At 38.9% G+C, this 16,524-nt stretch overlaps 1 protein-coding gene across 6 annotated transcripts in view; it reads right to left on the reverse strand.

Moving 5' to 3' along the window:
• itgb4 (integrin, beta 4) overlaps positions 1 to 16,524 on the reverse strand; it is a 60,761-nt gene that overhangs the window by 26,612 nt on the left and 17,625 nt on the right. For all 6 annotated transcript variants that reach the window (XM_061967205.2, XM_061967204.2, XM_061967203.2 and 3 more), the window contains exons 11-20: positions 14,342 to 14,509; positions 14,186 to 14,262; positions 13,885 to 14,093; positions 10,285 to 10,388; positions 8,927 to 9,022; positions 8,482 to 8,614; positions 8,267 to 8,392; positions 4,777 to 4,895; positions 4,460 to 4,493; positions 4,182 to 4,376 (exon numbers count right to left, since the gene is read on the reverse strand). In XM_061967205.2, coding sequence (XP_061823189.1) covers positions 4,182 to 4,376; positions 4,460 to 4,493; positions 4,777 to 4,895; positions 8,267 to 8,392; positions 8,482 to 8,614; positions 8,927 to 9,022; positions 10,285 to 10,388; positions 13,885 to 14,093; positions 14,186 to 14,262; positions 14,342 to 14,509 — 1,261 coding nt within the window. The remainder of the gene's footprint in view (positions 1 to 4,181; positions 4,377 to 4,459; positions 4,494 to 4,776; positions 4,896 to 8,266; positions 8,393 to 8,481; positions 8,615 to 8,926; positions 9,023 to 10,284; positions 10,389 to 13,884; positions 14,094 to 14,185; positions 14,263 to 14,341; positions 14,510 to 16,524) is intronic.

The raw sequence follows: 16,524 nt of genomic DNA on the forward strand, positions 1-16,524 counted from the left end.
AGTTTGGAAAAGTTCATGCAAAATTATAAATTTTGCCTTGCACCTGTATAGAAGAAAGTTGTGGCTACAGGCAGAGAATTTGGGTAACATTACAAATGCACACTTTTACAACTACAATTTCGAACCGACCAAATCTGTGGACACCAGCTTTAACTTAGACCCAAAGACATCACCCCAAACACAAAGCAAAATGATAATTCATTCCTTGAGTGGACGTTGTCGATTAAACCTACAGCAAAGGATGGGTACTGAACTTAGTACTTTTATAGGCACCGACTGAATTCCGTCGGTACTCCCTGGTATCATTTAACGTCAAATCTAATGGTGCCATATTTCGATGCCTTTGTTGCACGTCATGATACGTCCGGTTGCAGACTTGTCATGTCCGGTTGCAGACTAAACACCAGCTCAAGGAAACAATCCCTCAAGCAGCACTCAGGGCGGACTCAGCCAAACTCCCTCTTAGTAATGTTGCAATTTTCAACACCAACAAAGCAAGTATGATGGTAGAAACACTCAACGTACAGTAAGGCTCTACTCCTCCAAAAATGTGCTAGCTTGATGCTAATTTACATTGGATTTGCCATTAACAGGCTACTATTAGCATTAGCAATTTTACATGGGGATTTCAATACCTCCAAATTTGGCAATAAAAACTACAACCAAGGTGAAAGTTACAATCAAATAGCTTGTGTGTAACTAGCACAATACTTACAGTATAAACACTTTGTAGGACGCAACATAACACATTAAGCTAAATGGAAAAAGCCACTTCCTGTTTAGACAACATTGCCTATACAGTATACTGCCATCTAATGTCTTGGAAGTGTAACTGCACTGCAAATGAGACTCAAATGTAATATGAAAAAAAGATATAACTACTGGAACCGACAATTATCATTATCAGCTAATTTTTACATTTTACAATTAAAAAGCACAGGTATCGATTCCTAGGTTCCCAATTGTTACCAAATCGGTTAAAATGTGAATGCTACTGCTAAATGCTATAGCTATGTCAATGACTTAGTGTTTCACTATAGCTGGATATTGAGGCCTCAAAAAGAGAAGGTTTTGCATCCTCATTTGTTCCAAAGTAGTTGTTGTTGGCTCTCATCAAAGTTTGGCAACAAACACAGAAAGTGCTCAATATGTTGTTGTTGACAGAAGTAGTGTTCGTTGCTATGCACTCTGTGAAATCAAATAAGTTACGGTAAGGCTTAAAATGACTAAAATACTGTAAATATTACATGTTATCATATATTTCTGATGTGCCTGTTACTACATACACATACTTACAGAATACTATATATAACACGTTGTAGGTTTTTCAGAGGAGTTTATAGTCAGACTTGGTCAATCACCCTTACCTGCACTATTAGTAGTTTTAGTTTTTCCACAATTTAGAACACACAGAAAAGAGAAATACATAGTGTTCTTGTCTCACATAAGGATAGTGGATGATGGGTATAATTCCCCAAAAGGTGCAGAGTATATATTATTCCATTAAAAGAGCCCTATTATGCAAAATAAACTTTTCTTACCTATTAGTACCAGCTTATGTGTATTAGGGATCTGCATAAGTCCAGAAAATTTGAAATCAAACCGTGGAGGCATTGCGGAGATATTTATAAAACAATCTTGCCTTCCTACTAACTTCCTCTAAACGATCCATTTGGAATTTTTTTATGACTTGTGACGTTTTCTGACTTTTGACGTCAGCAGATTACCCACAGATGGTAGAAATTTACCCAAACATCTTTGTGCGAGTCAGCCATTTTTCATTTATGTACCACAACATCATGTCCAAGATGAAACCAAATGAAGGAAAATGCTCTGTTGTTTACCAACACAAGTCAATAAACAAACTTTCAGCCTTATCTGAAGTAAAAAGTGCCTTACCTTTGACCTAATGATTTGTGGCAATGTGCCTTCAACTGTAAAGAAGTCGCTTCGAGTGTGTGCAAAGAAGAAACCTGCTTCATCCACAAACCTTTACAAAAAGATGGATTTTCCAAAAAAAAACTACTTTTTTGGGCTCAGTGACTACTATTTATGGCAATGGAGGAGACAATGAAACGGTACTTTAAAAATGTGTGAATGAAACACGAATGATTTGTTGTGTAGCTATCTTATCCTTCTACTGTAAGACAATAGCATCACCTTCCTCCGGAAAAATAAAGAATGATTTTCTTAAAAACTACTTTTAATTGGATTAGTGCCTACTATGTTTGGCAAAGGACCATTTAGTATTATACTCCGTTATTACGCTACCAATGTAGCTCATAGCATAGCTAACTGCATAGTTAGAGGCTTGAGCCTCTATCTAAATAAACTTGCTCCCCTTCCCTTGACAGATTTTATTAATAAAAAAAAATAGCAGTCAAGTAAACACCAGAGCAGTGACCAGAGGGGACTGCGACGTACAAAGGCGCAGGACTAAATATGGCCAAATGGTGGAGTCTATCAGAGGCATACAGTCATGGAACAGGCTGCCAGCCCATGTCAGAAACTGTGCCACCTATTTAACATTTAAAACTGCACTGAAACAGTGGTTGAAAACTAATCAGACATGCACGCACAATTAGATGTTTGTTTGTTTGTTTTATTTTTTTGTCCATGGTCTGTGCTTATGGTATGCTTGTAATGTGTAATGTCTTGTGATTTATGTATTATTTTGTATCATGACCTGTTGACTGTTTACTGTATTAACCTGCCTTAGGACAACGGATGAAAATGAGCTATTGTGCTAATTCCGACATATTTACATTGTTGCTCTATGTTGATGAATATGCATTGTCCTAATGCAAATAACTAAATAAATACATAAATATTTTACAAGTGGTCAAAGCAGTAGTGCAGTAAAGGTATTAACATGATATTGTCACATCGTGGTGAGGGATTTCTTGTCTGGGTTTTTTTTGTCTAGTGAATTTCATGTTTTAGTTCGAAAAGTAACTCTCCTCTCGTTTCAAGCCACTTGCCCTTCCTCTTGTCATCAGTCTGACGTCATCCCTGATCCCTGATTGTTTCCACCTGTTCCCCATTACCCCCATGGGTCTTATAAGCCCACTCCTCCCTTTGTTCTGTGCCAGAATGTCTCGTTGTCTCGTGCATCTCCAGCTTCATGCCCAAGCATTGTTTTGATTTGTTCTGAGTTATCCAGATCCTGAATTTCCAAGTTGGTATTTTGAGTTTTCCTTTTCTACTCTTAAGCACAGTGAATTTGCAAAGTTTTCAAGTCGAAGTGGCGAGTTCAGTTTACTTTTACAGTCTCTTCTTTTCCTCATTTTTGAGTGACCTTTTGTTAATTATTTCTCTAGACCAGAAACAGAGTAGAAGCTTTATAGCCCATTGTTTTTCCCTCCTTTTGGAGCTTCTTATGTTGTTTAAATTTCATAGTTATATTCCTCGTTAGTATAGTTAGCGATTGATATTTTTGTTTCTTCCTTTCAGAGTGATTTTCAGTTTGTTCACTTTTTGTGAAACCTTTTCACCCAGTTGTTAAAGTTTATAGCCGTTGTTGTATTGCCCTGACTCAGGAGGTGAAAACGAAACATTTCAAAATAAAAGCCTGTCGGATTGTTCTCCTCTCTGCATCTGAGTCCTATTTTTGACCTAGTCCTGGCAGATATAGAATAGAAAAGCCTTTTATTGTCAATATACAGATGTATACGTCCAAGATTTAGCATTGTAAAGATTAAGATTCGGTAGAGGTTAACTTTAACCAAAGTATCGTACCAGTTTGGCAGCCAGGCTTTCCTCCTCCTGCGTTCGCATCGTCTCCTCCTTGAGCCGACAACAAACACAGTGAGCCGCTGGTCTCGCTATATCATCTGGGATTTTGTGTTGTGGTGAAAGTCAAGTAAAAACTAGATGGCTGGTGGTGATCACCGGTGTCTATATCTCATACGGTCTTGGCAAAACAAAAAAAGCAGTGTGAGAGGGCGTGGTAAAGTGTGCTTCGTTTGCATCTAACAACTTCGCCTCTCAAAACTAACCGTTTTTGAAGGCAGCCAAAAAGGGGCTGAAAGATAGGTTTTCACCACAAAATCAATGCAAATGTTGGACCAAAGACCATCATTACATGTCATGTAGACCAAATTTAAGTGTTTAAAAGTAAAAAAAAAAAATCCCAATATGACACCTTTTAAGATTTGCTTTTAAAACTTATAGGCACTTACTAATTTCTTTGGGGTTGGGCTTGACGAGAACCTGAGGGTGGTTGGGACTTCGGTGGACATTATCGGTAACCTTCCAGCGAACCACATCAGTGCCTTTGAGAGGACCCGTCCTCACCATCGGCGTGTCCAGATGGTCAGAAGTGAGTAGCGATTGGCGGAGAAGATACTCATCCTCCTTGAATCCGACCATACGACCTGGGGAGGAGACCGAGATGTATCATTGATAACCTCACTGAGCCAAATGGGGAAATGTTCGAAGTCATTCCTTTGCAACATACCTTTATTACAGCATGGTAGCAGGGCAAGACAGTTCTTTGGAGAGACAATATGAAATAATTGTTAGTACAACTTACAAACACAATCATTGTCGTAGAATTAAGTTACTCGGTGACCCCCACTAGCATCATATTTTTTTTAAATATGTGGTAAAAAAACCTGTCTCAAGTGATTTTAGTATGACATTTATTCATCGGCTACCATATAAGGCAAACTTGTTTGAACACTGAGGGTGCGCTTTAAAGATTTAGGAGTAACGAAGGGGTCTAAAATAACCCGTGATCGATTCATCTATCACAGCCTTTAAGCTTTTCCATACCTGGCAGCAGGTTTTGCAGCAGGCGCAATATTTCCAGCAGCAGAGCAGCAAAAGTGCCAGCAGTAACAAAAGGAACAGGAGGAGAGGGAGCAGCCAAAGGAGGCTGGCAGCGGGACAATCTAAAGACAAAGTAGAAAGGTCAGTAACACAACAATTACACACATAGTGAGGCTTAAAAAAATTGGCATCTATAATTAGATTTTATTATCAGTGCATAATGCGAAAAAAGCTGTTTTTTATGAAGTAAAGCTCACTTTATATCATCCATCCATCCATTTTCTACCGCTTATTCCCTTTGGGGTCGCGGGGGGCGCTGGAGCCTATCTCAGCTACAATCGGGCGGAAGGCGGGGTACACCCTGGACAAGTCGCCACCTCATCGCAGGGCCCACTTTATATCAGCCGAATCTATTAATAATTACACTGTAGTTTTTTGGTGTCTCGAGTGTCTTGAGTAGGTAATAAAAATACCCATTTCTTTCGAGAAGCTCTAGTTTGTTCATTTAAATCAGGAATTCTTAACTTTTTTGACCGTAGGGCCCACTCAAATATTAACACTGAATTTGTAATATTACTCTTGATTTTTGACGTATTCAATAATTATATCTAACACTTACAATTTTACAGGATAAACCTTATCAAGTGATACGAAAGCATGCTTTCATTACAAAGATTATTATTAAGGCTTAGGTCAGGCTGATTACAAAATAAATAGTAATCAAATATAATGCAAAACAAGGGACTCATAAAAACTGATGGCATTTTTTCCACACATAATTATGCAGTGTTAAAATGAATACATTCTAACTAAATTAATGATAAATAATAATAATTGACATGTTTCCTAAATAAACTGTCAATAAGATTTAAGTGCAAATGAAAATACAGCTTCACCACTTTCGATATCATTTTTGCGCTTAAGAAACTTCACTATGACTTTAGCTCCAGCTTTCTGTTTGTTAGATATTGTCATTACTGCCACAAGTGGTGTAAAAGTGTATTACAATTGACTACCTCTGCGGCCCATACGGACCACAGCTGAGAAACAGCTATTTTTTAGCAACCCTCTAGGTCAGTGGTCCCCAACCTTTTTGTAACTGCGGACCAGTCAACGCTTGACCGGGGGTGGGTGGAGGGTTGGGGGTGGGAGGGTGTTATGGTATATATATATTTTTTTTTCAGAAAAAAATACAATCATGTGTGCTTACGGACTGTATCCCTGCAGACTGTATTGATCTATATTTATATATAATGTAGGAACCAGAAATATTAATAAAAGAAAGAAACAACCCTTTTGTGCGAATGAGTGTGAATGAGTGTAAATGGGGGAGGGAGGTTTTTTGGGTTGGTGCACTAATTGTAAGTGTATCTTGTGTTTTTTTTATGTTGATTTAATAAAAAATAAATAAATAATAAAAAACATTTTTAAATTTTTTTATTTTTTTTTTATTTCTTGTGCGACCCAGTACCAATCGATCCACGGACCGGTACCGGGCCGCGGCCCGGTGGTTGGGGGCCACTGCTCTAGGTGGTGTAAGAGGCGCTCGTGGCCCAACAATGGGTTCAGAAACATCGAACTAAAGCGCTTAAAAAGGTTGACTAATATTATCAGTGCAAAAATATATATTTTTTAATATTGTTATTTTTATATTGTTAGTGAGGAAGGTAATGCAAAATGTAAATTAACTCCTACATACAATTGAAGTGAAGTGAAGTGAAGTGAATTATATTTATATAGCGCTTTTCTCTAGTGACTCAAAGCGCTTTTACATAGTGAAACCCAATATCTAAGTTACATTTAAACCAGTGTGGGTGGCACTGGGAGCAGGTGGGTAAAGTGTCTTGCCCAAGGACACAACGGCAGTGACTAGGATGGCGGAAGCGGGGATCGAACCTGGAACCCTCAAGTTGCTGGCACGGCCACTCTACCAACCGAGCTATACCGCCCCAATTACTATAATGTCTTCGGACTAAGGTTGCAGTTATTAATTATTTTTGCAATCAATCGATTAGTTCAGGGGTGTGCAACATTTTTTTCCACTGATGGCCGCACACTGAAAAATAAAAGGATGCGGAGGCCGTTTGGATTTATTTCATTTTCAAAGTCAATACAATATATATTTTGTGTTGTAGGTGGGTTAGAGTGAGCAAATCAAGCACTCCTTTTATACTACTCCTGTTGTAAACTTCCCCTTAAGCTCACTGTAAACAAAAATGTTGTCGATCGTTTGGGACTTCTTCACTGTATCAGAGGAAAATATTTTGCGCGCTATTTGCACTAAATGTTCTGCAAACATGCAGGGAATGTTATACGCCACCTGAAATTCCAGCATTGCTACTACAGTGTTTTCAAAGCCTACAGAGAGGCCTGCTGCTAAATAAGGGACCCCAAGCTAGCTGCAAAAAGATATGCACATTATAAATCTACTTTTAAAAACAATAGATATAAATTCCATCCATCCATCCATTTTCTACCGCTTATTCCCTTTTGGGGTCGCGGGGGGCGCTGGAGCCTATCTCAGCTACAATCGGGCGGAAGGCGGGGTACACCCTGGAAAAGTCGCCACCTCATCGCAGGGCCATAGATATAAATTAATTTTGGAAAAGTATTTTTAGAATGTGCAGCGTACTAAACTTTGAACACCCCTGGATTAGTTTGTTTGATTAATCGAGTAACTTGATAAAACATAAAAGAGATTTCATAACGTCAATGCGTAAATCTTGGGAGATTACTCGAAATAAACAACAATTTTTCAGCTTGCCATCACCATCATTCTTTTTTTTTCCAATAAATGCACATCAACATTGAAATTACACTTTTAACAAGTGTTCATTAATAACGCACACATAAATAAATACATCTAAACTGAGAGCAGCCTCAGTTATCTGTAACTGTTTTACTTGATCCCCACCCTGTCATTTTTATGTGTAATGTGAATGTAATTTTATGTGTAACTTTGCTGCGTCTTGGCCAGGTCTCCCTTGAAAAAGAGGTTTTTAATCTCAATGGGATTTTTTCCTGGTTAAACAAAGGTTAACATTTTTTTAATTAAAAAAACGCAGAGTTCACGGGACCCACACACCACCACTCTCATGTGTGTTCTATTGCAGCGGCCATGCGAAAACTAGGCATTTAAAGTTCCTAAGCGGTCTGAGTTTGATCACTTTTTATTAGTTACACTCTAGTGATTAATCAAAACATCAGAATATCAAATGAAACTATTTTTCTAAATAAATTAACCGATCACTTGTTGCAGACCTAGGGAGTGTCCATTTTTGTACAAACATTTTCCATTTTTAAAAATGCAGTAACACAATAAAGCCTACTGATTTGTCATATGCAGGAATTCAGTGATTATTTCCCCACCACTGGAAATGGCTTTTAAAAAAAGCAACAAGCATCGTACATTTCATAATTAACAAAAAAATCTTCAATAAATAAATAACAACTGAAGTCGCTGTTGTGAGAGCACAAAGAATATTGAGATCACCTTTCTTCTTGAGAACCTGGACCTCCAAGTCTTTAGCTGTTGGAATTTTGGGGTTTTCAACAGTGTAGTGGTACGTGCAGTCGTCATCCTCGTCGCGGAAACTACACTTTTCGAGCACCCGTTCCCCTGAAAAAACACGCATATCGCTGGGTTTATGATGGCATTGCATACTTTAAAAAAAATAAGTACTATAAATGTATTTAAATTTGTAGCACCTTTGTGCAGTTCATCTACCATGACGACTCTGAAAGGACACTTGTCACACTCCTCTTTGTCCTTCTTCTCTCCTGTCTTCCAAGCTTGACACTGGACACAACTTCGTGTGGCCTCACACACTCCTAGCTGGGCCTGGGTACAACACACACACACAAACACATTATTAGTCACTTGTTATTTTATTATCTTTAGTATGACTATGCTGTCACAAATGTTATTAATAATATACATTGAACATCCTGAGAGATTTTTCTGTTAATTTATGTTCAATGACGATAAGTTAACAAAAAAGGCATAATAGTCTGTCTTACTAGATACACACAGTTACATGGATAAGAATAAAGCCATATTGACTTATTTCACATGCAGCTGAGAAACTGAGACCCCCCGCGACCCCGAAAGGGACAAGCAGTAGAAAATGGATGGATGGATGGATTTACACACCTGGAAATTTGGCTCACACGTGGAAGTCATTTCAAGACCAGACGTTATACATTGGCAGCTGCCACATAAACATTTACCGCGTCCATTGCACACGCCCTGAAATAAGTAACAACAGTAAGATATAATGGAAGGTGAAACAATGCATGAAATCAAATAGACCAGGGGTGTCCACACTTTTTCCACTGAGGACCGCACCCTGAAAAATTAAAGCATGCGGGGGTCATTTTGATATTTTTCATTATCAAAACCAAAACAATGTATTGATTTTTTTTTAACCTTTATGGTTCCCCTCAAGTTTGGTCTCGGGGACACAAAAGTGTTTCAGTTATAACAAATTTTAAAATCATATATTAATATCGTTACATATTTTTTTGATCAACTTCAGGTCTATTTCTGTCGATATAAAGTAAAAAAAAAAAAAAAATGTTTCCCCTTTTGTCAAAAAAATGTTTTTTTCATGGCAAACACACAAAATACGCAATATTTTCCCCCCATAAATATTTCAAAGTGGAATATTTGATTCATAACGACATTGATTTTAGTACTTTATTTTTTCGTCAGCAATGACAGTTTTTAAGCAAATTTATTACATTCTTAGGGACCCAAAAGGTCTCCACTCATGAAAGTGTTAAGTCACTTAAGTCAGTAGAGAAACCTAAACTCTATCCGTCGATTACGAGTTTTTAATATTTTTCATATGTTTTGTTGTTGGTTAGTTTTTATACGGCAAATATACAAGATATGCAATATTTTCCTCTAAATATATTTCAAAGTGGAATATTTGATGTGAATTATTTGGAGCCTTGAATAGGTCAATAATTCATAACAACATTGATTTATTATTTTTTGAGCAATCCCAAAAGAAAGAAAGAAAAAAAACTTTGAGGTGTTAGAGTCAACATTGAATTGAGTTGAGTTGAGTTGAGTTTATTTCAAAGATGCATGCATACAACATGATACATCACAATTTCCAGATTCTCTAATCAACATGTTCGAAAAAGGAGTAGGAAGAAGCAGAGCTGATTTAACCCTACCCCTTTTCCTTTATATAGCAGTTGCTAAAACTTTTGTTCAATTCCTGTTCATTAACATAACATTAAAAACAAATAAATAATAATTAGTGAAGTAAGTTATATTTCATATGGTGAGATAAGCAAGATTATCTAGAATTGTAACATTGTAACTTTTTCCCGTTACATTTAACCTATTTGCTCTTTTATTCCACTTTTTTATGTTTTTTAAGTACTATTTTTAGAATGTGCCGTTAAAAAATTAGCTTTAGGCCGCACTTTGGACACCCCTGAAATAGACATTAAAAAAAAAGAAAGGAAAAAAAGAAATACTTTTTCTATACTGACCCCCTTACTGTCCAGGCAAGTCTGGTTGCTCCTGGGACATTCACAGGCGTTTCCCTCCCAGCCATCAGAACATACACAGCGCCCCATAATGCAGGAACCTCGGTCTGATTGAATTGGAGAAGGAATCATTAAAACTGTGATGTGTGGTCCAGAAAATGTTCTTGCAAAGTTTAAGGTCATCTCAGACTGGCTGACGTCGACATAGTCGGTTGTCGACATAAACAAAACTCAAAACTAACCGTTGCTTGCACATTTACTTGTAACTGTGGACATAAACATAAGAATGGGTGAAAATGAATCTTTTTTGTTTTTGTTTTCATAGGATATTGTAGCGAAGGGAATATTGCTTGTGGTTTCTGAGCAGTAATTCAGGTGACGTTTTCTTGCTATCAGAGTGGTGTAGAAAGAGAATATGGCCAACAAAACAAGACGCGCCATTATTGCTATCAATGACGTGTGCAGCTGTGTCCGAAAGCATACAATTGCAGTCGTTCTGACTTTAGTTATCCTGACGAAATCAACCAAAATAATATGTCTATATATAGTTCTAAACATACTCCAGCTCATAAACTTACAATAAAACATGCTTTTATTTCGTCAAAGTATAATTTTGCGTCTGTATTTGATGTATTGTGCTGCTACATTCATGCAGCGTTTAGTGACCAACAGCACCCGACGGAGCAAAAACGTAAACAATATACACAGAACGACCAAAATAATAACTTACTACCCTCTTTTTGCCAAAATCTTCATGAACTTTGGACCAACAATCACGGAGAAATGTTGACTTTTGTTTAAAGTATGTCAGCTGTGGTGGCTAATTCCAATGTAATGTTTGCAATCACTGTGCTTTGCCTGTGCTCTTAGACTTAGACACACTTTATTGATCCACTATCATCTATTATTACACGCAAAATGTGGTTTCTTTTATTCTTTCAATGTCTCCTCCCGTCTATTCGTATTTTGTGTTTGACTTTCTCTTCTGCTGTTACCGAATAGCATCATTTTAATTTAATGATATTCAAGGATAGTCTGTTTTTGTCAAACCATCTTTTTAATTTGTTCATTTCTTCTGTCATTATTTGTATTTGCTTCTGTGTGTTCTGCCATGAACAATACACAGACGTGTCCTGTGTTTACCTGGCCCAAGACACTTTTGTGTGGCTTGTTGGGAAAGCGATGTAAAAGCTTGCCACAATTCTCGCATTTTTACATGTTGAAAAACTATCGAGGAAGCGCCGCAGACACATAGTATCAGCTTAAAGTTGTAGCAGTCATGGCGCCCTGTGGTCACGTGAGCGCCTTTTGACCGATCATTGAGGAGATCGCCTGAAACCGAGCTGGCCATACTCTCTTTATGCACCACTCTGCTTGCTATAATGTCAGAGTAGAAGAGTTTGAAGTGTGGAGTGTGTCTTGCTGTAAAATATACAGCGCTGTTTTGTAGAGTGGACGCCAATAAAAAGATGATTTGTGCTGCCACATTGTTATTCTGCAGACATTGCACCATTTTATATCGTATCTAACAGAGCTGCTGCAGTATTTTTATTGTATGTCGTTACTAAAATGACAATAAGGCTATTATAAATGCGCTATTAGGTTATCACAGGTTAAATTTGGGCATTGAGCAGAATTTTATTTGAAGCACCCCCATCTCCATTACAAAACCTTTTAACACTGTCTTATTTACGTGAAACAATTGTTAAAGTTTTCAATCAAACTTGAATATAATTTGATGCATGTTTTGTACTGAAACAAATACAAGTCTTCAATAATAAAAACTTCCAGTGCAAAATAAAAATTTTGACATCATCAAAACCAAAATAAATTAGGGCAGTTACAAATACAGTGTTAAATTCATGTGATTAATCATAAAAATGATCAGAATTAATCATGTATATTATATTATATACATGCGCTTACTCATGCAAAACCCCCACGGATCGCGAAACCCTACACACAGGCAGGTCGGCCCTGGCACAAATCTTTCCACAGGTCACTAACAATCTAAAGAACATTGATTGGGTATAGAATCCACGTTGATACTCCCATGCTTTTATTTTGAAGTCTCAAATTTTTTGTCAAAAAAAGCATGTATTTTAATTTCAGCGTGGCTTTTTTAGTAATGCCAATAACACGCTGCACCTGTTGGCTGGTTCTGCTGTTATTAGGCAAAAAACCAGCAGCTATGGGCCTGATGTAATAAGACCCAAATACCTCATGCTAAACAGCGTGTGCAATCTATAAACTGGCGTGTACTATTAGTGGGTGTGTTGCGTATGATCTACCAAGACTGTGTGTGCGTAATTGTAAAGGTAAGACTGCCTTATTAAAATGAAGATTTTTCATGTACAATACGAGGCATCACCACGGAGACACTCTTATTTACTGCACATTCATGTTATTATGCTCCTACCTGTGGCGTTTTGCTATGTTTTCAAACAAACAAGAGACATTTACCACTTTTTATGGGCATTTTAGAAGCAATCCTGCAGTGCATCTACATTGACTTTGTTTTTTTTAACCACTGAAGGTGCATGGGAGGGAGACTACAATACTGTGCTAAAAAAAAAAGCATATTTCAGGAAACTTTTATCACATAGGATATGTCAGTAATATACATTCTATGTGAAAAAGTAAATGTCATTAAAAAACATTAAATACCAAAACACATCAATTGTATTTGTTTTAGTCAGCCCCTTAAGTCATCTAGCAGTTATGAAATTATATAAGCATGTTGCTAAATAGACGATGTGTCTAACATTTTTTATTTATGACGTCCAAATATGATGAATCGTACACGTAGGACGGAGGCTTCTCTGTTCGTGTGTCATTTCAGCACGAGAGCCGTGTGTGGAACTGTCAGTTTGCGCGTCCTTTTCAAACGTTTCAAAATAATGCTCCCAAAACGGTGATGAGATTTGATAAATCACATTGCGTGTGCTGTATAATATATTTGAATTTTCTCCTCCCAGTATTGTGGCTGTTTTGAATGTCAGTATATATTCTGCATATAAACAAGACAGAGACACAAAATCGTACGCCTTATTCTACTGACTTAACAATCACTTTTGCACACGTTTGTAGATCGACTTTGCGTGTGCTTTCAAGTTTAAACATGTTTAATACATCCATCCATCCATCCATTTTCTACCGCTTGTCCCTTTTGGGGTGGCGGGGGTGCTGGAGCCTATCTCAGCCGCATTCGGGCAGAAGGCGGGGTACACCCTGGACAAGTCGCCACCTCATCGCAGGGCCAACGCAGATAGACAGACAACATTCACACTCACATTCACACACTAGCGCCAACTTAGTGTTGCCAATCAACCTATCCCCAGGTGCATGTTTTTGGAGGTGGGAGGAAGCCGGAATACCCGGAGGGAACCCACGCAGTCACGGGGAGAACATGCAAACTCCACACAGAAAGATCCCAAGCCCGGGATTGAACTCAGGGCTACTCAGGACCTTCGTATTGTGAGGCACATGCACTAACCCTGTGTTTAATACACTCAAGCCTTTAGTAAATCAGGCCCTATGTCTTAAAAACATCTAGAAGATCATAACAATTATGATTTCAATTAAGTCTAGGCGAAGACGTACCATTGCAGAGAAAGCCACCAAATCTCTGACACTGGGTTCTGTCATACTGGCAGTAGGGCCCTTCAAACTGGTCAGGGTTGTAACACACGCAGGTTCCACACTCCAGGCAATCCCCACGGCCGGAACAAGGTTCCGTTGAATCTGGACCGATACACTGATTGGTGTCAAGAGCTGAAGCACTTGCTGAGCAGTTACAGAATGTACTCAGCCTGTCGTAAAGAACAAAACAAAAATAATTTAGACATTATTGCAGTTCCCGTAAAAATCTTTACCATTCGTAAGCACTTATAGTGAATCTCACCAGCCGTCAAAGCACTGACACTTCCCACACACAAGGTTACCGTTGCCATGGCATCTGGGTGCCTTGGGGATGGCAGACTAGAGGACAAAGAAACAAGATACATTGGGATGAAGTTTCACTTTCTGAACCATAGAAATATCTATTATCTTCTTTTACCTTCTCACAGTCACATGTTGGACACAGCACACTGGCTTTAACATTCACTGCAGAGTTGAAGGTTGTAGGTTTGACTCTCATGAGGCCCTCTTTTTCGTCGCGATCCATGTTGCAGACTGGAGACTCGTCGATCAATCGCTGGGCTTTGAGGAGCATTTTGAATTTGCCCTAGAAAACATAAATCAACAAAATATAGTGTGGAGATTTAAATAAACTAATGATACAAATACAATAGACATGTATTAAATACAGTGAGACCTCAACTTAAGAGTGTTTTGAGGTAAGAGCTGTCGCTCGACCAATTGTTATGCTTTAAGTTGCAGGCAAACATTTTAGTTCATAATTTTTTATTTGCATCCCGCTATTTGCATTGTACTTCATTCCCTCACACCATGAACACTACATGTACTTCTATATGATGATATTTTTGTCATCTATTACTGATTTATTTACTTATTTTCTTATCAATTTGTTTAATTTTCGTCGTATTTTGTGTTAAAAAAAAAAAGAAGATTGGAATTTATTAAACAAAGCTTTTCTTGTGGAATGCCTAAAGCGCCCTCCAGCAGCCCCCAGGTAAATTGAGTTTGAGACCCTTGATCTAAACAGTGGAAAAAATATGCTGATAGTGTGTTTGACTGAGAAGCCGTTGGAAGGAGATACCATAAAAGTCCACTGTCCAAGGTAAATGCTGCACATTATTATTACATTACTTCATAAAACTACTATAGTTGTTTATAATACATTGTGTTATATTGTTTTTATACATTATTTCTTATCTAAAAATATTCCCTCTTCTTCTAAAAGGCATATAACATGTTGAAATGGTACTGTTTTGGAGCAAGTTGGGGGAGAAAGCACCATTTAAATGGATTTTAATTCATTTCAATAGGAGACGTTGATTTCAGATACAAGCGTTTTGAGTTAAGAGCTCCATCACAAAGTTTTGGTAGTACTGTACAACAAGACATTTATCAAAACTGCTTTTACGGTATTTGCCTTCCACCTTGATGATCACAATAATAGGTTCCAGACTTTTATTTTGACATTCACAGTAACTCAACAAAAAAATGATACAAACCCCTAGAGGGGGTTGGGGGTTACCCAAATATGCGGCCCTCTCCAAGGTTTCTCATAGTCATTCACATCGACGTCCCACTGGGGTGAGTTTTACCGAGGATGTCGTTGTGGCTTGTGCAGCCCTTTGAGACACTTGTGATTTAGGGCTATATAAATAAACATTGATTGATTGATTGATTCTGGGTCTTCGTTTTGACAACCTTGCTCTTATTGTGTATGTATATATATATATATATATATATATATATATATATATATATATATATATATATATTAGAGATGCGCGGATAGGCAATTATTTCATCCGCAACCGCATCAGAAAGTCGTCAACCATCCGCAATTCACCCGATCTAACAGTTGATCAGAACCGCATCCACCCGCATCCGCCCGTTGTTATATATCTAATATAGACGATGCAAGGCATTAGTGAGGTTATAAAGCTTTTGCCTGTTAAAGAAAGGAGACTGATCCAATGCAGCACAGACATTCGCGTGCCACGCTGTCACGACCCAGACGCACACCAGTGCGCAATCATATGGGAGCCGCGCTGAGCGCACCTCCAAGCGCGTCTCGCTGCAGGCGACGGCCGGGTATGGGCCCGACGCTCCAGCGCCATCCATTTTCAGGGCTAGTTGATTCGGCAGGTGGGTTGTTACACACTCCTTAGCGGGTTCCAACTTCCATGGCCACCGTTCTAGCTGCTGTCTATATCAACCAGGGTGAGCCCCACCCCTTTCGTGAGCGCACTGCGCGCGGAGTGACCCCTGTTACGCGCCCCCGGCAACAGGGGTGGCGGGCAGGTAAGCTGCGCGGGCGGAGCGCGCGGAGTGACCCCTGTTACGAGCCCCTGGCCACGGGGGTGGCGGGCAGGTAAGCTGCTTACCTGCTGCGCGTGACGCCGGCCACGGCGAAGGCGGACGAGGCGGGGTGTCGGTGCGGTGGGCGCGGTGGTGACCCTGGACGTGCGTCGGGCCCTTCTCGTGGATCGCCTCAGCAACGGCTCCCGGTGGGGCCCTCTCGGGGGAAGGGGCCTCGGTCCCGGACCCCGGCGAGGCGTCACTTCTCCGCTCCGTAAAAGTGTCCATCTCTTTTTTTTTTTTTCT

This window comes from Nerophis lumbriciformis, linkage group LG11, assembly GCF_033978685.3.
Source record: "Nerophis lumbriciformis linkage group LG11, RoL_Nlum_v2.1, whole genome shotgun sequence".
Taxonomy (NCBI): Eukaryota; Metazoa; Chordata; class Actinopteri; order Syngnathiformes; family Syngnathidae; genus Nerophis; species Nerophis lumbriciformis.